Source organism: Pongo pygmaeus, chromosome 5 (genome assembly GCF_028885625.2).
Source record: "Pongo pygmaeus isolate AG05252 chromosome 5, NHGRI_mPonPyg2-v2.0_pri, whole genome shotgun sequence".
Lineage (NCBI taxonomy): Eukaryota > Metazoa > Chordata > Mammalia > Primates > Hominidae > Pongo > Pongo pygmaeus.
In genome coordinates this window covers 6,127,257-6,149,640 of record NC_072378.2, presented here as the reverse complement: position 1 = coordinate 6,149,640, position 22,384 = coordinate 6,127,257, and the positions used below count along the sequence as shown (strand labels likewise).

Genomic DNA, 22,384 nt, shown 5'->3' with positions numbered 1-22,384 from the left:
TTTCCTGGGGGATGCTGTTGCTGCTGGTCGGGGTCAACACTTAGAGGACCACTGGTTTCATAATAATCACAAAACAATAAAGCTGGGCATGGCCCCCAGAGCAACCTGCAGTCCCAGCTACTTGGGAAGCTGAGGCAGGAGGATTGTTTGGGCCCAGGAGTTCCAGGCAGCCCCACCTGCCTGTCTCTAAGAAGAAAGAAAAACAATAAGCAATAACTTTAAAACTCAGGAGGCAGGGCCGGGCGCCTGTAATCCCAACACTTTAGGAGACCAAGGCAGGCAGATCATAAGGTCAGGAGTTCGAGACCAGCCTGACCAACATGGTGAAACCCTGTCTCTACTAAAAATACAAAAATTAGCTGGGCATGGTGGCGTGTGCTTGTAATCTCAGCTACTCAGGAGGCTGAGGCAGGAGAACTGCTTGAACCCGGGAGGTGGAGGTTGCAGTGAGCTGACATTGCACCACTGCACTCCAGCCTGGGCCACAGAGTGAGACTCCGTCTCAAAAAACAAAAACAAAATGAACAAACAAACAAAAAAACCTCAGCAGATTATAATTTACTCTTCGTAAAATTTCACTGGCTCTATCCTGAACCTAATTCCAGTCACTCTCCTCCTTACCACCCCTTCTCTCTCTCCTACTGTTCTCCTTTATTCTCTGAACTTTTCTCTCCCATTCTGTCCCAGGAGCAAATTCTCCTTCCTTAATGCAGAGGGGTCCAGTGAGCTTTATTATTTTGTTGCTTGATCTCTTCCAACAACCATGCTTTTGGGCACTGAACACCTTTTTTTAAATGAAGTAAGAGAAAGAGGTCATCTCCCCGCTTTACTCATTGTGTGGTTTTCCCAGCCTAGCATGCAAAGCATAACCCAAAAAGGGGATGATATGATGAACCACCCCCCGCACCCCCCCCCCACACACACACACAAGCACATACACTGTAGCCCAGCAGTCCCCTGCAGTTTTATGCTTGTGTGTGTTAATGCATAACAAAGGACTCAGCGCTATGGCCTGGTCATTGGAAAGTAGGTCAAAAGAGAGGGGTGAGACTGTCGCCCAAGTGAAAAAGATAGCAGAAGATGAGAAGGAAAACTGTTTCCAGAAACTGTCAAAAGAGAGCCAGGTGAACAAGATTTTGGTCTGAGTGGCACAGGACGCTGGGCTGAAAGTTACAGCAGCACGCACAGCACTTATTGATAGGAGAATGCTCAGCTGTGCTCCTGAGGGCCCTTCAGCCTGCTTTGCATTCATAGGCAATTTATCCTCCTTAATCACTAAATCATTAATGGGGATCAATAGCAATGCCACACCAGTGAAGGCAGGGGTGCATGCAGGGAGAATAATTGCTTAGTTTTTAGTTTAGTGGTGCTAACCGGGCTTCGGGTCCATTCTGGGAGGAAACCCTTCTCCTGGGTGTTAGAGAGAACTGTACCCACAAAGGCAGCAGGAGTGAGACGGGCAGTTATTACGAATTCATCATGTTTTTCTAACTACTCAGGAACTCTGAATTATTGAATGTATTTCACTATTTAAATATAGAATGTTCCAGTTTGGTAGTCTAGCACTAGTGCCAGATAGTGGGTCCTGAAAGATTTAGATTTCTGATATCTGTGCCTGGTACTCTGGAGAAGCAGTGAGCAGTATTTTTGATTGGGCATCAGTTACCTTTAAGGGATCTTTCTCCTTTTGATAAGTTGTTCCCCCATTCCATTCTCCATCACTGCTTTTCCCTCACCTCATTCAACCTCATATCCATAGCCTCTGGCACACTTGAGATTTAATAAATGTTTGCTGTGTTGATTTAATAATCCCAAGTAAATACTCTTTAGGTTCACTACACCCTATCGTTACAGATAACTTGTAAATGTAATCTCAGACCTTACCATCTTGAGAAAAGTCAAAAACATATCTGGTATGCTGGGAGGAGTGTGTCTGTGGGTGATGTGTGTGTGGATTTCTCTCTCTCTTAGCATCTGACACCAAATTAGCATCTAATATTTCCTTTTTATTCAATGTGTTTTTTCACATTTCTTTAAACAAATCGATTTAATTTAATATGAAGAAATCAATATGTTCCCAATATCTTGGATGCTTTTAACAGCAAATAAATAAATAAGACCTGCTTGTATTTTATTATTAAATTCATCCTTAGGCTATTTGCTTTGTATTTATATACGGACTTTTTAGCCCCTTTTGTACAGAATGGACTAATTCACCAAGACTGGTGTCCTCAGAGTAACAATGACCCACATTCCTTCTCTTGGAGACTCTTGAGCCCAGACCAGAATTTACACCCTCAGGCTAGAGCCATTCATCCATCAATCCACAAATATTGATATTATGTCGCATCCCATGCCCATGACAACACAATGACCTGTGGACAGTACAACAATATTATGTATTCATTCAGAAAAATTCAAAGTCAATACTGAATTAGGTACTGGGACTATGGCAGTGAAAAAGGCAGACACAGTCTTCGTATAGCTTCTAGCAAGGATTTTAAAAATGAGCTCCTAATAAAAAACTGATTCCAATTGCAAAAAGTACTAAAATAAGTCAGTGCACAACAAGAACACAAAACTGGGGACTCCGACCTATTTGGGGAACGAGGAGAGACTGGCCAGTGGCTTAGCTTTGCACCCTGCCTAGCACCCAGAACAGTATTTGCATAGGATAGTAATCAAATAATTGGTTAATTGAATTTTTATGAAGTTTTAATAAAACTTATGCAAACATTTTAACCTTTATTTACTCAATACTCCTCTTCAATAAAATAGTATGTATCATTCTTCCTAGTGTCTGAGTCATTAGAGACTTATTATGCTTTTTATGCCAAGCGAGGATCATTTAGTGCAGCCCTGTAATCAGAAAGGATCCCAGAGAGCTCACAGTAAACCTTCTTTTCAATGGCATGTAGGTGACCCCAGGATTGAGGTGCAAAGGTCTTTACAAGGTGTTTCTAGAAAGAGCATGGTTGGAAGTGTCTAATGCGGAGACACATTCATCCACCAATTCATGTGGTTTACAATTCCTTCCTTGTAGAGTCTCTTATATGCTTCAAAGTGTGGTCATAGTCAGTATCTCCCTAGATTGTGTGTTTGGAAGGCATAATCCTTATCTCATTCAGCCTTTCGTGGTGCCTGGAATTGAGTCAATGTTCAGTAAATGTTTGCTGAACTGAACTGATAATCACCATTCTGAGAGGCAAGGAGACAATTATTAGACTCAGATTTCAAGAGAGAAAGCAGGTTCTGTGATGTTACGTGCATTTCTCAAAGTCCTATAGAAAATTAAGAAACAAACCGGAGCTAACCCTGGAGCATCCTGACTCTGTCAAGGTAAGCACTTATATTTTTAAAACAAAAGCCATCAGTATCTGGCGTTGTGCAGCAAAAGAAAAAAAAGCAGTAGATGGCCAGCCGAGAAGATTCTGTGATGACTTGATCGACGTGGAAAGTTCTGCCATAATTAATAAATAAATAAATAAATAAATAAATAAATTCAGGTTGATATTTACAAGATCAAATGAAAGCTTTCTCTGGGGAAAAAAAATTAAAGCATACCAACAAGGGCACAGGCTCCCTTAGAGGATATGTGCTGAGTAAAGAAGCTCTGACATTTTCTTTGTAGAATTGCTTCATGAATAATAGTCTATCTTCTGAAGATATCTCAGTACACTAAAAAGCCCTTAACCAGCAAAACAGGCAAATTAGCACAAATCCAGTAACCTTCTCAAGCTGGTGTGAGCTGTAATGCAACATGTTTGTACGGAATGTAAACTATGTTGTACTATGCACACACGGGTGATTGTGCTGTCGTGAGCATGGCGGGAGATATACTATCAGTATCTGTGAATTGATGGATGAATGGCCGTAGCCTGAGGGTGCAAATTCTGGTCTAGGCTCAAGGGTCTCCAAGAGAAGGGGTGTTAGTCATTGTTATTTGGAGGATACCAGTGCTGGCGAAGTACTCCACTTTATATTGAAGGGGCTAAAAGGAAAGAAGCAAACTCAACTGACTGTTGAGGAACCACTTGCTTGTGCTTCATAGATTGATTCCATTCCAGTGTTACTAGGTAGGCAAGCAAGGTCTCTGGAGTGGCTATATGAAATCATTTTAGGAAGGCAGTGGGTTTGGATGCTTCCAGAATAAAAAGCTCAGACTCTAGAAATGCCATTCCTGAATATGCTCACAATTCCCACTGACAGGAAGTTACTCCTGGTATGCCGCAGCACACGCAGCCTGTTAGAATCTGCCACCCCTTTTGATGTACTTTGTCATGGAAAAACATATCATGGTGACACCTATCCAGCATCACATTTGCTCTTCAGATCAAGCCACTCCCTCTAAGAGTGATTACACACCCCCAGCATGAATCTTTCCTCTTTTCAGTGGTGCTCAGCTTTTATATAAAGGGGGAAGCAAGTGTAAGTGATTCCTAATCCCCTCGCTCTAAATTCCTTCCTTCCCTAAATTGTGACTCATTTTGCCTTTTTGAAGGGCCAAACCATTATTCCTTCTAAAGGATTAGAAACAACACCAAACTCTGGTTTAAACTGTTGAAAGAGACCATGTAAGATAGCTGTTCTGGCACCATAGTTTTAATTCCTGGGCTCCCTTTGCTAGACTTGAGCCTAATGACCAAGGAAATGGAACTTGCTCTGACTTTGAAATAGCATGTAAATAAGCAGAAGGAATGTATCAGCCCATGCAATGATGAATGATCTTTCTTCTCGCAAAGAGGTTATACAGATGCTAAAATCAATAGGCTCAGTATTTGTTTTTACATGTTTGTTATAAATCCTTACCTTCTCTGGGTGGGGAGGACAGTGGGAATGTCAGAGGGTGACTGAAATCCACCCCAAATTTTCTTGGCCCACTCTTTTCTAACTACCCTTCTATTCCCATCAGAGGAACAGTAAAATAAATGAGGTCATTATTCTTCACTACATGCCTCTTGTAAATTGTTAGTCAGCCTGCAAGGGTGGTTATTTACAAGGCATTTTGAAGGTCTGTTCTGGTGACAGAGCTGCTCTGGGCAGTGGATGGAGGTGCTGTGTCACACTCACCAATGGTGCCATGTGTAATCTGTTTTTCTCGGAGTTTTATTGTAATGGTGGTTGTCTGCCAGAGGTCACCTACAATCAAAGAGTTGTCAGTTGGTCCAAGGTGCAGCCGCTCCTACTCTGGGAGCTGTCTAGACTTTATTTCTCCCCTCAGTCCTCAGTTAAGTATAGTTTCCACCTCCCACATTCCACACAAGCTTCATACACATCTACCTTCTACCAGTCCAAATTGTTGGGTTTCTAGAATAGTGAGTTGTTTGTTAGTTTGTTTTTCCTGTTAGTCGAGTCTTCCATTTTACCAGGGGAAGAACTAGCTTCCCCTGAAACTTAGTGAAACCCCACCCCTCTGAAGCTAACCAAAAATTTAAAAACAAACAAAAACACTATCAAAAAGCCAACAGCAAAAATCTCCAAGGGCAAATGATTACATTTTTCTATTTTTGTCAGCCTTCCCAACATAGGGAGTTTTTTCTGGAGTTTCCATCGTGATACAATTTTTTTTAACCTTGCTTTGGACAACTATATTTTAAAGTGACAGATCTGAATAAAAACGGGAAATAAAGCACTGCTTTCCACCCTCAATCTTCTTTTTAAAATCATAAATAAATTTAAAATTAAAATCGAGCCTTCCCATTTGACTTCCTTGCCATATTGTGGATTCATGATAATGTCTGCCTGTTTGAGGTGAGATTTAATTCAAGTGTTGGAAGGGAAAGGGTGGCCTAATCTGGAGCTCCAGAACTCCTCTATATCATGCTTTGCCACTTAAATTTATCACTTCCCATCAGTACTAATGCAAAGCCCAAAGGTAAATCCTTCATTTTCTTGGACTTCTTCCTTACTCTCTAAGCTCCAGACATCTTCCCCATCTCTCATTCTTTCAGTGGACATTGATTGATTTCCTACCGTGTTCCAAGGCACAGTGTTGGGGTCTGGGGACACAGTCATCTGATCCTTTGGACCCAAGAGGCATGGACTACTTAGAAGGCAGCTTATTCAAATCCTAGCTTCACAACTCACTAGCTGCATGAGCTTGGAAAAGTTATGTTTCTCTCTGCCTCAGTTTCCTTATCAGTGAAAGGGGGCTACTTTCCTCACAAGGATGTTATGAGTGTTGATGAGTTCATGTGTCTTGTTATAAAGCACTTAGAAAGTTCCTGGCCATAAATAAGCAGTATAACAATGCTTATTTACATGCTACTACTTAAAAAAAATTAAGAAGTAAATACTTAAACACATACTTATTCAATAAATCATTAAACGGCAATGTCCATACAGTGAGATAAATGTTACCCCAGCCTCCACAGGGCACTAAGGGAACAAGGTTTAATTCAATCTGTGCTGGAAAGGAAAGGGTTCAGGGAGACTTTAAAGAAGGAGAAAAAAGTTGTGTTTAAGGACTTTGATAATAAAAAAGAGCACAACCCTATATTGCTCTTAAAGAAAAACTAATGCATAAAAGTTGGACTTGTTAATCTCTTTTTAAATGGGTAGCTTCACTTAAATGGAAACACATTTTAGAAAATAACTTTATCTGATGGAAAAGTCTCATTATAGAAATAAAAAATAATAAAAGCATAAAAAGAGCTCAAAGATCTACAAATTAGAGACACTAACAACATTTTGTTGTAATGTCATCTATTTAAAGTATTTTCAGTGCTTTTCATTTTTAATTGGCAATTAATTGAATATATTGTTCTTTTCAAATAAACACACATGTACATATACATGGCTAAAAGTAAACTTTCCTTTTCACCAATCTTCCAATCCTAGAGAATCCCCAGAGAAAACCAACTCTAACTGTGTATATCATTACAGATACTTTGCTATCATTTTATATATTGATTGCATATATATACCTAGAGAATTTAGGTTTTTTTAAACCACAAATGAGATTGTGTCATCCTGTTGCTATGTACCTCATTTTCTCACTCAGTATATCTTGGAGCGTTTTCTATATCAGTACATGCATCTTCTTTTTAATGGCCGCTTGGTATGGTCATACCATATTGTTTTGGTCTTTTGTTTACAACTATTTGGACTGTTTCCCATTTTCACTATAGCATGTTATGCCATTTTGAAGGTTGCACATACATTTTGTACAAATGTTACTGTAGAATAGACATCTAGAAATAGCATTGGGCAAAGTGAATTCACATTTTAAATTTGCATAGATATTGCCTAATTACCCTTTTAAAAGGCTGCAGTATTTTACACTACAGCCATAGTAGATGAGAGTATCCATCTCTTCATACCCTCATTGGCACTGGTGGTTAACCATTTGTTTTAATATTTGCCGATATGGTAGGAGAATTATGGTATTTCATGGTTAATTTGGTTTTTATGTCTCTGATTATTAGTGGAGTTGAGCATTTTTTCATATATTTATTGAATGTTATGTTTCTCTACCTGCTTATATACGGAACATGTCAGGTGAAATAAAGATTGTCAGGGAGAGACACACATGTGCCTCTTAAATCTGTTGATACAGTTTTTATACAGTAGGATAAAGAGGTCTTACTGACATTTTTTTTCTTACATGGATAACCAGCTGTCAAAACACCACGTATAGATCAGATCTATTTTTACCTATTGATTTTAAGGGCCATCTTTATTATTTACTAAGATTTAATACACATCTAGCTCCTTCCATATATTTGTCCATTGCTGTGCTAATGTCAGTTTTAAGTGTAGCTTTGTTTCAGTTAGCTATAATCACACTAATGCTACATTAAAAAGAACCAGAAAATCTTAGTGGCATACAACAATAAGCACTTATTCATGGATCTGGGGCTTGGCTGGGATTGGGCTCATCCAGACTGGGCTTGACTGGCCAGCTCTGCTTCAGGTGGGAACAGCTGGAGAGGATCCGTCTCTCCCTGAGAGCTCCGGAGACCCTCTGCTCTGGTGCCTCTCATCCTTCTTTGACCAGTGAGTTTGCTGGGTCATATTTTCCTCAGGGTAATAGCTGATTTGTATGATCACATGCTCAGCTGTGCAGTCATATTTTAGACCCCTACTTGCTTCTGCTAACATTGCTTCTGCTAACACCCTATTAGCCAAAATAAGCCTAAAGTTAAGAGAGGGTATTCCACATTTAGAGGGAAGAACTGCTAGTTACATGGCAAAGGGCGTAGATGCAGGAAACTATAAATTGGGGTCCAAAGTTTAATTTACCTTTGGGCAAGTCCTTCAATTTTTCTTCTTTTTCAACATATTAGTTTTTGGCTCTTTTCTCTCTCTCTCTCTTTTTTTTCAGATGCAGTCTAGCTCTGTTGCCCAGCCTGGAGTGCAGTAGTGCTATCTTGGCCTCCTGGGCTCAAGTGATTCTCCTGCCTCAGCCTCCCGAGTAGCTAGGATTACAGGCACACACCACCATGCCTGGCTTATATTTTTATTTTTAGTAGAGATGGGGTTTCACCGTATTGGCCAGGCTGGTCTCAAATTTCTGACCTCAAGTGATCCACCTGCCTCAGCCTCCCAAAGTGCTGGGATTGCAGGCATGAGCCACCACGCCCTGCCTGGCTGTTTTCTTTCACATTGTTTTTTCCAGATAAGCTTTTGAATGAGCATGCAAAGTTCCAAAACTTCTGAGTAGAAGTTTGGTTGGATTCACATTGGTCATATAGACTAATTTGGGTAGAATTTATATCTTTACATTACTGAATGTTCACATCCAATTGGAAACATTTTGTATGTGTTCATTTTGTATTTCAGTTTTATATCTTTTGACAAAGTTAATTTTTCTTATAAATATTTTCAGACAAACTCAAAATCAGAAAGAATAGCACAATGAGTATCTACTTATATGTCTCTCAGAGTTAATGGTTATCAAGATTTTGCCACATTTGCTTTATCTATCCCTTTTTCCCTTATTTTTTGCCTTAGCATTTTCAAGTAAATTCTAGTAATCATATTATTTTACCTGTACATATTTTAGCATGTAGCTTTTTAAAAATAGACATATATACAGTATACATAGATACATATGTATATATGTGTGTATGTATGTGTTTATGTGTGCTTGTGTATAATTATTGCAGCTAATACAAATCAACAAGAGCTCCTTGGTATTATCTAATGAACCATCTTTTCCCTATGTCTAAAAACCTAATTTTCCCAATGTCTAAAAATTTTCTTTTTAGTTAGTTTATTTGGATTAAGGTCTGTAGAATAAATTTGGTTGGTATGTCACTTAAATCTTTTCCTCTAGAGTAATCCTCTTCATCTGTTTCTTCATGCCACAAACTTATGGCTGAAACTGAGTCATTTTTTATGTAGAACTTTCCGTATTCTGAATTTTGCTGATTCCATCCCCTGGTGTCATGAAATATTTTTCTCTAACCACTGTGGGATTTTTTTTTTTAACCACTGTGGCATTTTCCGTTAAGCAACTGGTTAGATCTAGAGACTCTATCAGATTCAGATTCAAGTGGTATTTTTTTTTTTTGGAGGAAGGGGCAAAAATACTTCATAAGTCATGCCATTACCTCCTAGGACATTCATCCTAGCAGGAGATACATATATTTAGGTTTATCAATAGTATCCGGTTCACATTTTATCAGTCTCATCCACCCGTTATGAAGTTCCCTTCTTAATGAATTATTTCTGCCTCAATTCATTATTTCATTAGGGATTGCATGATCGTGGCATTCTAATTCTACCATTCCTTTTGCATTTATTATAATCAATTATTTCGTTACCTTGAGGTAGAATTCATGTAAAAACGTTTAGATGCCTGTCCCAAACACACACATTTTCCTGAGTGCGATTTACACTTGTAGGGTCCTGTCTGTGTTAAAGATGCTTTGCTGCTCTCCCACCAGGCCTGGGAATAAGTACCAGACTGATGATAGACGGGGAGGATGACCCTCCTGAAATTCTAGCCACAGGGAAGAAAAGTCCTTGCAATGAAAGACACTGGCCAGGGAAGCTGGTTGGACACACACACATACTTGCACATCCACAAGTATCTTTCATTAAAAGGAGATGACCTACTGCTTCCCTCCTGCCAGTGATGGGCCACAAAACAGACATGACATGACAAATTAGGCTGTTGCCTTCTCATGTGTCCCAGATTTGTTTTAAAAATCATTTTCAGTTCATCTAGTTTTCTATTAATGTTAAAAGGTTGGAAATTATATTTTAATTTGTGTTAGAGATTTACATCAGCATCATAGAATTCTGAAACTACTGATGCACCAGAATCATAAAATGTTTAATGAGACATATCAATTTAATTCTGCTGCTTGGAACTTAAAGAGCCAGAGTTTGTCAGCGTTTTGCTAACAAATGTCATCATTTACAGACTGAATTTGGTGCTGATTATGTTCACTATTACTAAAAATATTGGGAAATGAGCTATGCTTAGTGAAACAAAGGGCATTTTTAAAAAATTTGGCTGATTAAATGTAGTTTAGAAACAAAATAAACTTTCAAGTGTTTGGAAACAGTCTGGTTTGGTAATAGTCACTATGTTTAAACCCTGATGCAGATGATGCTGTGTATCTGGACAATGAGAAAGAAAGGGAAGAGTATGTCCTGAATGACATCGGGGTAATTTTTTATGGAGAGGTCAATGACATCAAGACCAGAAGCTGGAGCTATGGTCAGGTGAGCCACTTAAAATTTGTTATTGTCAAGGACATTTTTACTTCATATTTTTTGTCACATGTATCCCTGCAGGGTCCCATATATTGATATCAGACAAGCACAATTTCCTGCTTTTTAGAATCTGAGACTCCAAGGCAGAGAGCATAGGAGTAGGGACTCATAAAGACAACTACATAATTTATCAGCTGAAACCACATATCTCTGGGTATTACAGTGTTACAGAAATGAGAGATTCCATGAATAATGTGGATCTATTGAGAAATGCTTTGGCCACTTAGAACAGTGAAATCTCATTAGTTCAACCTGGCTTATAAAGAAAGGTATTTTGAAAGCGATGCAAAGAATACTGCAAGGGTTGTGCCCAATTCAAAGAAATAGCGTCTTTTTTTTTTTGTAAGTGTTAGCCTAAGGGTACTGCTAATTAGAAAAGAGTGTTATCATTTCGTCAAAGGAAGGACCACTGAGCTTTTACATAGAAAGATTTTATCAGCTGCAAACTCAAGTTATTGTCTAGACACGAAGTAGCAAATGGCATTTCTTTAAGATGTTCAGTCATTCAAACTACTGCAGTTTGGTATCTTTAACAATGGAGCAAATGAATGATATTTTACCAATTTTCCATAAATGAATGCAAGTCCTGTGATTTCAAAATGATTTTTAATTAGCAACATGAGAGGGGGTGAATGTCATTTCTCAGGAGTTTTGGCTGGGATGTCTGGAACTGTGCATCATTGCGCTGGGCATCCAGCAGGGAGTTTTCACGGAATCTGGTGGTCACAGGGTACTTTCTTGGCTCCGGATGCCTTGCTTTGACTTCCATATGGGATCTCCCTGTGTTCCTCACCCACTGCTCCAGTACCCGTGTCATCCTGCCTACCTGGCTTTGTGAACAGCTTCCCTGGCTCCGGAGAATTACATGCCCAGTGCTCAGGCTTGCCCGCCTGCATTTCTGATGTCCTGCCAAGCTACGAGCTACGTTGGCACCCCCTGTTTTTGGATTCCTGCCTGACTCCCTGGTTTCAAGCCATCCCCTCCTCAGTGACATGCAACCTTTAACTATACTGCCTACTGCCTGATGCCCTTGTCTTGGGTCCCCAAGTTCTAGCCTTTAGCCTGGTGATTCTATTTATGGCCCAAATATGACAATCTATAGATAGCTAACAAGGGGAAAAGTCATCAAGATGGGCAGCAAGGAGGTCTGGAAAGGTGTCCCAAGCCCAGTCAGGGCACTCCTCGCCAGCATGCCTTTGGGTAGGCACCCTGGAGCACAGTCACTTGACTATATCTTCTGTCACTCAAAGAGGCTATTGGTGTGTGTCCTTTGGCCAGAATAACCAGCCAAGCATGTTTACAGTGATGCAGGGAATCAATCAGTTCTATGACTATTTCCTTAACTCTCTAGTTAGTTGCTATCCTGCCCAGCAAATACAGCTGAGAGAAGCTGCTTAATAAGAATCAAAATACTGAGCTATTTGCATACCTGAAGAACTAGTGCAATTACCCATTACTGCATCCATCCCATCAGTTTGGGATATACCCAGAGTGGGTATTCTAACTGGACTGAATAAAGAATTGTGTGGTAATTAGCCATTATGATTGTAGTTTCTGTCACAAGCACTTGGGTGGATAGCACGCAAGGTTTCTCTATTCAGGAAAATCTCTTACTACAGTGAGGTACAGTATAGGTAAAATCTTCCTGTCTTGCTATTTGATCTTTATTCCTTTTTAAGAAAATTCTGGTATTGCCTGTGTCTAGCAGTTCTTTCTAAGGAGACTGAACTGGTACCAGACTCCTCCCTTGATAGTGTAATCTACTTTCTGCAGCCTTCTGCCCTCTCCTTGATCCTGGGGTCCACCTTGTCTCAGAAGAGGGGAAACTTTAGAGGGACAGTCACTATATGAGGTCTCCTTCTATTTTGGGTGCAAACTAAGTAGTGTGAAGCGCCTTCCTGTGGTACACCTGAGAGCTCCTTATTTTCGAAATGCACAAGCATTCACATTACTTTCGAGGTCCTAAGACTCTGGCCTGACTTTGGTAAATCATTCATTCCTTCTTCTTGGGTACAGGAGCCAATATGTTGAAAAGACCTTCTAAATTAACTTGAATCATTTTCTGAAGAACTTCAAGTCAGCTCATGATCCCTGAGTATATCAACTCTCTAGTATTTCTGTTTATGTTTCTGGCTTTCTTTTATATTCTTATTCACTTTAATGAAAAACAAAAGAAGATGTCTCTTTCCTTCTACTTTAATATTTCATATTAAAGATTATGGGAGATCACTATACAGGAAACACACATTTCTAAACATTAGGTTGTGGTTTCATGTTATTTTTCATCAGAGAATATTTTGCTTGCAGAGTGAACACTAAGTAGTTTCTCTTTGTTTTTCTTTCTCCAAATAGTTTGAAGATGGCATCCTGGACACTTGCCTGTATGTGATGGACAGAGCACAAATGGACCTATCTGGAAGAGGGAATCCCATCAAAGTCAGCCGTGTGGGGTCTGCAATGGTAAGCAGCAATTACTGATACCTAAAATCTATTACACCCATCATTTGCCTCAGTATATATGCCAGTTCATTAACAGCTGCTGAAATGATGACTTATACTTAATAAACTTTCATTTGTAAGATTCTAGCTCCTGACACCCAGTTATAGCTCCTGGAATTTTCTGAGCTTATCATGTGCTATAAAACAAAATTATCGTCTCAATACTGTATGTTTCTTTGGCTTCAGACAAACAATGATAGATGCAATGATACTATAGACCAGTTATTCTTAAGAACCCCTTGCCTAGAGACTGAGGAGTGATCATGACAAAAATGTCAATGACTATAATCAAACAGTTGATCAACCAAACGTCAAGGTGCACAGAAGATGTGCAAGGCACAGCTTTTCTCCATCTTCACACTGATAGTAAGAGTGAAGAAATGAATGGCTACATCTCATCATAACTCCTGTCACAAGGATGTGTCACTGTAGGGCTTTCTCACTTATGAAGTGGGTATTGATTCTTTGCAGGATCCTGTGTGGTAAGTAAGGCAGGCATTACTCATGCACTTTTACAAGTTAGGACGCAGGGTAAGGACAGCTTTCAGTGACAAAGCCGCAGCTAGAACACTGGTCTGCTGACTTCAAATCTAGACGTTTTCTATCTTCCATGCTGCTCTCTGCAGGATATCCTAAAACAACTTTGAGAACGCAGAGATCCTGCAGTGGAACAACTTTCTGAAAAAGGAGATAGAAATCCCATGAGTGGGAAGGGTGGGGCCAGGCATGGGATGTGGATTAAATAGGATATCCAGGACCCATGCAGTCCTGGATTATATCAACACACCCAACATGGAGAGCCAGATGTTGGTACAGAGAAGTATATCCAATCTGGCTGAAGAGTAGATTATTTCTGAAGAAATGTTAAGTTGGGTGGTATTTCAAACAATCAAAGACTGAGAAAAAGAAATACTTATATTACCAATTTCCTAAAGTTTTCTAAGAAATTCTCTTTTTGAAAGAATGTTATGTTTGAGTTTGGTTTGTATATTCTTTTGAGCTAAATGAAATCAATATTGTTAATATAAAAATATTAGACTGAGAATGATATGAAATATAATTTCTGGTTAGCTTTTAAGAATGGTTGCTTTTATTTTATTAATAACTAAGCTACATGTAAATTTAAGAAACAGCGGAGCATAAAAAGTGAAAGTAGAAACCTACATGTAAAGGCAGTTTTGTTTCCTGTGCATTTACATTCCATAATGGGAAGCCAGTGAATTCCAAAGATTTGGGGGAATGTTGAATTTGGGAAATGTTTACAAAAGTGTCATGACCATTTATAACAAACATATATTAGACCTGCATCTGATCACTATTTTTACTGTTTTGCCCTCAAGATTTCTCTTTTTCTTCTTTGAAGTTACCATAACAATTTTGCAGTGAGAAAGGAAGCAACAGCTAGCAGTGGTTAAATTTAAATTAATTCCTTCTTAAGCATTCTAAAATGGCACACTCATCAGCATAAGCTTACTCACACACTGTGTGTACTTTTACGCACCCAGAAGTCAGAAATCACTGCCTAACAGAAGCCAGTGCAAAAGAGAAGCAGGCAGGAAGCAGTTAACCTAATGTGTCTGTGGTGGGAGCTGGCTAAGCGGAAGCTGTTAATTATTGAATAAGCACACATACTCCTAATGCAAATTGCCTTGAGATTTTATTAATCATATAAAGCCTATGAAGTTCTAAGTTTGAAAATTTATATCCCAATTAAAAGATTTAAAACTGGACAGAGAAAATCCATTTGGAAAATGGTTTGGTTTTATTTTTGGAGGGGGAGAATTTGGGTGTTAAGGGGTAGAGGCCCTGACCTGAGACATTTTGAGCAACATTTCCATTTCCATCACGCCCTTGTTTACATATACAAAATGTTCAATGGTTTTCAAAAACACTTTCACCTCTATTAGCTCCTTTAAACCTTAGAATACATCTGTGAATCTTTCCAAAATCTGTTCAGTTTTAATAATTTTAAAAGCTAAAATACTGAGCCTCCAAAAATCAATTTAAAAAGTGACACAAGAAAAATCAAGTATTCTTTGGTCATTCAGGCAGATACTCTCCTGTTCACAAATCCTGGAAATCTATCATGAAACTTCTGAATGCAGTTAAACAAAGAACAAAGACAAAAAAATCTTTAAATTTCTCAATGAATGATTTGACTTTATTAGTATGAAAAGATGTGCTTAGAGAGCCCACCAGAAAATGTTTTGAAGTTGTGGACTCCTAGCCAGAACCCTGTTGCAGGGTGACAGAGCTGTGTGTGTTTTCTCAGGGGCTGGGCCCAGGCCTCAGGTAAAACAGAGGCTGGTGCAGAGTTGTTCTGAATTCCTCTCAAACACCTCCCAGCCTGGTCATAGAGGCTAGAAATCCCATTCGCAGGTTGCAAATGCCAGAGCAGCAGTATAGGTGGCATGTGGACTCTCCAGAAGAAATAGCACATAGACCTCAGTTCACCCCCAGGTGAGAGTGAAGGAAGGCAGAACTTTCCTGAGGGCACTTGCTGCCAGGAAACAGTGAGGATGAGCAGACCAGTCTTTGCTGGGTATCTGGAGAGAGTGGAGCTGGGTGGGGACAAGATGCAGAGCACATGACTGGGGCCCCAAAGACGAATTTGCTTACTGTGGTCAAGGACAAGTCCAGCACTGAAGGTTGGCAAGGAGTTTTCAGGAAACAGGTGGGTGCATGTTGAGAAAAGCACCGATAACCCAAATTGTGCAAACTTTCAATGATAATAAGAATCTGAATTTGGGCCAGGAACGGGGGCTCACGTGTGTAATCCCAGCACTTTGGGAGGCCGAGGCGGGCAGATCACCTGAGGTCAGGAGTTCAAGACCAGCCTGACCAACATGGAGAAACCCTATCTCTACTGAAAATACAAAAAATTAGCCAGGCATGGTGGTGCATGCCTGTAATTCCAGTTACTCAGGAGGCTGAGGCAGGAGGATTGCTCGAACCCGGGAGGCAGAGGTTGTGGTGAGCCGAGATCACACCATTGCACTCAAGAGTAAAACTCCATCTCAAAAGGTGCACAATCCCCAGATAAAAATATTTATTGTTCAGTATATTTATATTTATTGTCTGTGACCTTGGGTAATTGTTTGTTGTAGAGGGCTGTCCTGTGTAGAATGTTTAACAACATCCCTATCTTCTACCCAGGGATGCAAGTTGTCATAACTGTTCCCTTGCCAGTTGTGACAACTCAAACTGATTCCACATATTACCAAATGTCCACTGGGGGTAAAAATCACCCTTAGTGAGGACCACAGCACTAAACCCCTCTGTGACTCAGTTTCTCTGCCTGTGGAATGTAAGTAACACTCTCTTCTCACCTGCATAGCGAATCTGTCTTCCTAACCCACTCAAAACCTGCTGGTTTTCATCCTTGACTGAAAAGAAAGTGAAGGCAGCATCATATGGGAAGCGACTCAGCTCATGTCAAGAGTTCAGACCTTGATTCTGGTTGTGCTATTAACTTACTATGTGACCCAGGGTAAATAACTAACCTCTGCTGGCCTCGCATCTTTGTCTTTAAAGTGAATTTTGTTTCTGTACTCAAACCACATTGGCAGCAAGAATATTCTTTTATTCTTCAAAATAGTGTTCTCCTTTCTTCTATTTTTTCCTTTACACATTCAGTAACTTCCCTTGTTCTTATATTGAGTTGCTGTTATTTCACTTTGATGTAAAAGTAGGAAAAGTTATGACAATCTGGACAGCCTGGGGCTATTGGAGTTTCCCAGGAGAAAGCAAGTCCAAAATCCTGTATTCTCATCATCTAGAGATTAGGCCTGAGATGTTATAACCTTACATAAGTTAACTTTTGCTTAGACTCCTTTAAATACTGAGTGGTGCATTTTACCAAGCTATACTGCAGATGATTTAAGAGAGAAAAGAAAAAAAGAAACAATTAGAAAAAATGAAGAAACTTGCCCACAATTATACTTCTTCCTTTAAATTGCATTGCTTGATTGCATTTTTCCTTCCAATGCATTTCTGATGTGACAGTTCCTACCAGGAAAATTGCCAGAGAAAGCTAAGAAGAATGCTTAACTTTGTGCCATCCGAACACTTACTTCACTCACTTGGCATTAATAAAGCATTCTATTGCTAGCCTCAAGTTTCTGTGAGTAAGCCAGACATGGACTCCGAGCCTCGAGTCAGACTATCAAAGAAGGTGGGCCATGACATATTGTGACAAGGGCAGCATGGTTCTGGGGAAAAGGGAAGGCTGTGCAACCGCCTAGCATTACTGCGAGGTGGTTACCTGTCCATGCCTGTTCCTGCCTCCTGACTGATAGGATCTAGCAGCAACTATGGGCAGAGAATTTCCCCCAAGGAGATGCAGCTGCTTCTGCAAAGACTGCCGCTACTGCAGATAACGGCTCGTTATTCACTGTGACACACCTACATATACCACCTCCATCCATATTTGCTCCAGTAGGTTAAGGCATTACCAGTGGAGGATCTGTGTTGAAACATATGCAAAACCAGCATGTGCAATGGGGAGGGCTCTCCAAGAGTCTTCTGGGTGAGGAAGCAGAAGCCCTTGGAAGTGATGTCACTCACTCAAAGTCACACAGCAAATAAATGGCTGAGCTGAAACCAGATATTGTCCTTACTCTCAGATCACATTACCTTAGAGGGCCACTATCAACACGTTATTGCCAATAACACAATAATTATATCAGATTGAGTTGCGATCTCCTAGAAAAGAACAGAGCCCCAAGGGAATGGAGCCCATATGAGGCAAATTATTGAAAATGGGGAATAAGTGAAGAAAGGTATCAGAGGATTTTAAATAGCCATAGGCACTGGGACCCTGGAGAATGAACTTCCAAAGAAGATCAGGTACCAAATATGATATGATAATGGTGGTGGTGGTGATAGAGGTAGTGATGTTGGTAGTAGTGACGGTGGTGGTGATAGTGATTGTGATAATAATGGTGGTGATGGTAGGAGGTAGTGATGGTGGTAGTGGTAACGGTGGTGGTGATAGTGATTGTGATGGTGATTATGGTGGTGATAGTGATGATGATGATGATGGTAGTGGTGGTGGAGATGGTGACGGTGATGGTGGTGGTGATGGTAGGAGTGATGGTGGTGGTAGTGATGGTGATAGTGGTGGTGATGGTGGTAATGTGGTGGTGGTGGTGATTTATGATGGCGATGGTGGTGGTGGTGGTGGTGGTGGTGATGATGGTGGTAAAACACTCAGTATTTACTCATTTATTCAACAAATGTTTATGGCAGTCTACCAGTCTGAACACTGGAGTACAATTGTGAACAAAATTAAGTTTCTGCCTTCACAGAGCTTACAGTCTAACAGAGAATACAGACTAGTAAATAGAAAATTTTACCTCAGCATGGCAAATTCTCTGATGGAAATAAGCATAGGATTGTATGGGAAAGCAAATCTCTCAAATGTAGCTCAAAGGTTTCCCAGGACTAAACATTGGATCAAAAGATAGAAGAATGTCTGAGGTCCCACAGTAATAACTAACCATGCTATTATTTGAAGAAACCCTTTCTCCATGGTGGAAATTATATACAAACAGCTAGTCACCATAAGCACTGAAGAAAAATGTAGTAGGGGGTTATTTGCTCTTCTGGGGGCTTGTTTGTTTTGCAGTTGAGAAAACTAAGGTTGACACAACTGAAGTTTATTCCATAGGATCTCAACATTTACAGTTACTTGATTCCATGGTATTCTGATTCGGTTGCAGTAAGAAAAAAGGTAATATTAATGAGAAAATTAGGAAGGTAGGAGGAGAGAAAAAAATGTCAATATAGTTACATATTTTTAAATTTCAGTGTTTGTACTGCTGCCATCCTGGACTTTCCAGCTTCCCTTGAGATGTACACATTTATTTTTAACCCTGGCCTTTTGCTAATATCGAACCACAATGCCATCATTAATCCCCATTAATACTTTGCTCTGACTATGCCTTTTGGGAACTAACTCATGACTAAACTTTTTTAACCAATCGATGTTCGATGTACTCTTTAGCATTATAAAAAAATCTTGAACTTCAGCTAGTAAATCAAACTGACCACAACTCGGAGTAGGTCCTGGATTTTTCTAGGATGCAGTACAAGATGAATGACTGTAGACCTTTGAGATGAAATGGACTTTAGTGCTTCTGATCCTCATGCATCTGTGATCCTACAGATAAACAGGAAATAAAGTTATTTTCCCTTTGTCCATCTTTTCCTCCCCTTCTTTTTGTCCCAGTATTTAGAAAGATTTTTTTCTTTCCATGCATGAAAAAGACAGTAATGACATAACTACTTTGATATCTTGCCAAGCAACTCCACAGGGGGGGTTTACTATAAAACCATGTTTTGTTAATTTTCTTTCAGTTGTTTACTTGGTCATCTTATGGGAAGCTTCACGTTGAGCAAACCTCTTCATGCAACAAACCTTAATTATAAATATTCAGATTACATTTAAAAGTTCACTTTGATTAGAAATTTCATGCCTGAGTCATTCCAAATGAACTGTAAAGACAGAAATAAATATATAAAGTTTGTATTTATTTCTGAAGTTTATTCCTTGATCATACAGACTAGTCACAATGTACTTTCATAACAGTTTTGTTAAGAAAAATTTTAATTACAAAGCAATATCTAACCCATCCTTTGGTTTATAAAGCAGCTTAAACCCCTTTTTTTGGAGTGAACGGTCGTAGATACATCTAAGGACCCAGGTGCTCAATGGGCATTGTCTTTGGCCTTTCTAAATCACCAAGGAACTTTTTCACATTTACCCATATGGATTTTATTTTTTGAAAAAGTTCATCTATCAAAACAAATCATGATTATGTAATAATACCTTGTTACCCCATTCTTGTGTCAGATTTATATAACTGCCAATGGGAACTTCTAATGGTGGTGGTGGTGATGGTAATCATCTCTACCAGATAGTGAGTATGACCACACTGAATATGATTCGGTGTCACTTTATGGGGGTAAAGATACAACTTCCATCTGGTCTTTTATAAAAGTGACAACAGCATACCTGCATTGCTAACCCACAGATGCCTAGAGGTCAAAATTCCCCAGGTGGTGACCACTGCCAGATGTAGGTTCCATCATGGACTTGAGTCTCCATCTAGAGCTTCTGGGTCTCCAACCCTATCAGCTTTTATTTAAAAGTGTTATTGTCTCTTTCTATGATTCATGTCAGGAATGAAATTAGTCAGTTTGGAACAGCAGAAAAAGGCAGAAGCCTCTGGTGTTCCTTGCAACCTTTCCAACTGTAATACATATCAATTAGTAGCAGCTCTCAGGGTGACAACTTCGGGAGAATCCACTGATTTATATTAATGGAGAGTGTTACTGTAGTCCAACAGAGTAAAGTACTAAATTACCAACTCTAAAAAGACTTTTTAGAAAACCATTAAAGTCAAGGTATTTCTAAGAATGAAAGTCGTTTCTATGATTCTAAAATGACCCAGGGAATTCAATGATGAATGGGAGGTACAGACTCAAAGCAATTCTCTAATGTATTCAAAGTAAACAATACCATAAGGTCACCTTATTCACTGGGGATTTTCATTTGTTTGTTGAAGATTTTTTAAAAATTGACAAATATATTGGAAGCCAGTGGGAAAATAGAATTTATCTAGCAGAAAGTATCTTCATAGCCACTTTTGAGAAACTGCATAAATCCATTCCATAAATAACCAAAGTGCAGGTGGAGAGACTGAGGTATCAGGAAGTTAAGTAACTTTATCCAAGGTTGCTGGTAGCACTGGGGGTGGGTCATGAGTTGCCTGGCCCCACTAATTCACACACAATGTTCTATTTCCCCTGGATTTGTCCTCTGTCTGTCCTCTCTCCAGGTCACATGAGCTCCTTGGATACAGATATAATGCCTTTTACATGCCCTGTCTGATTCAATCCTTCCCTTTCAGGTGGGGGTAGTGGGGGGACAATGAACTGCTCAGACATTATCTTTTTTCTCTTATGGTAAAAGCCAGCAGTGTAATGAAGTTTCCATTTGTGCTCAAACAGCTTGGTTTCTCAATTATTAAGCTTACATTTCTTATGCCTCTTCACCCCATATTTTTGGAGAAAAACAGACATTTATTACAAGCCATCTCTTGAATGTGATAATCATGGGCAATCTAAATGTCTGCTTTCCCTGAATTGCTTCCTGGAATGAGGTTTCAATGCTGCAGCTATTTTGTAATCACACAGGCTATTTCTGAAGCACAGGGATGCTTTACAGCACTCCCTCCAAGCTGAGCAGTTGGTGCTGCTCTGGTCTCCTGGGGCCAGCATCCCCAGGATAGATGGATAGCAAAGGAGCAAAGCAAAGCCAGCTCAGCCCTTTAGGATATGCACAGCTTCATGCACCTTGGGTTCCCTTCATACCGTCTTTCTTTCCCCTCTCTCCTCCCGTGAAATCCTTCTCTTTTTCCTCCTCCTGCTCTGCATTTTTCCCTCTCTCATACGTCCATTCCTTTAATTCAGATATTTTTGGAGGCCTGTTCTATGCCAGCTCTACACCATGCAGCAGTGGTATGGCAATGAAAACAGCAGGCCACACTTGGAGACCTTAAAATCTCAGTTTCTCTCTCTCAGTCCACATTTGCTTATTTCTCTCATTATTGTCAATTAGTAAAATATGTTTTGGCCAAATGAGCATCCTCAGTTACTAAGAGAGACAAGGTTAATAATTTCCTGTGGTCATAGTTATCATGAAAAATGAGTCTAATTACCCACCCCTGTCAGAGCTTGGGTCATATATATACCAAAGGACATTCATATATCAGTAGTTATATGCTTCATACTATTCATTACGGTTAGTTACAGGGTTTTTTTGAATTGAAGTAAAATTTACATACAGTAAAAAATCATGGATATTAAATGCACAATTCAATGACTTTTGATTGGAATAATCACCACCCCAATCAAAATATAGACATTTCCACAAGCTTGGAAGTTTCCCTCGTGCTTCTTCCAGTCAATCCCCACCTCATTAGGTAGCTACTATTCTGATTTCTTGCAATGGGTTACATTTGTCTATTCTTAAACTTTACATAAATGGATTCAGATGGTAGAAATAGGGCTGACTTCTCTTACTCCATCAACTGTTGCATGTGTTTTCAATGCTTTCCTTACCATTACTAAGAAGTATTTTATTGCA

At 39.6% G+C, this 22,384-nt stretch overlaps 1 protein-coding gene across 1 annotated transcript in view; it reads left to right on the top strand.

The window, feature by feature from the left end:
- Positions 1-22,384, top strand: part of F13A1 (coagulation factor XIII A chain) — a 168,364-nt gene that overhangs the window by 54,591 nt on the left and 91,389 nt on the right. Inside the window, exons 5-6 of the mRNA XM_054492391.2 lie at positions 10,562-10,680; positions 13,084-13,191. Of these exons, the coding sequence (XP_054348366.2) occupies positions 10,562-10,680; positions 13,084-13,191 (227 nt within the window). The remainder of the gene's footprint in view (positions 1-10,561; positions 10,681-13,083; positions 13,192-22,384) is intronic.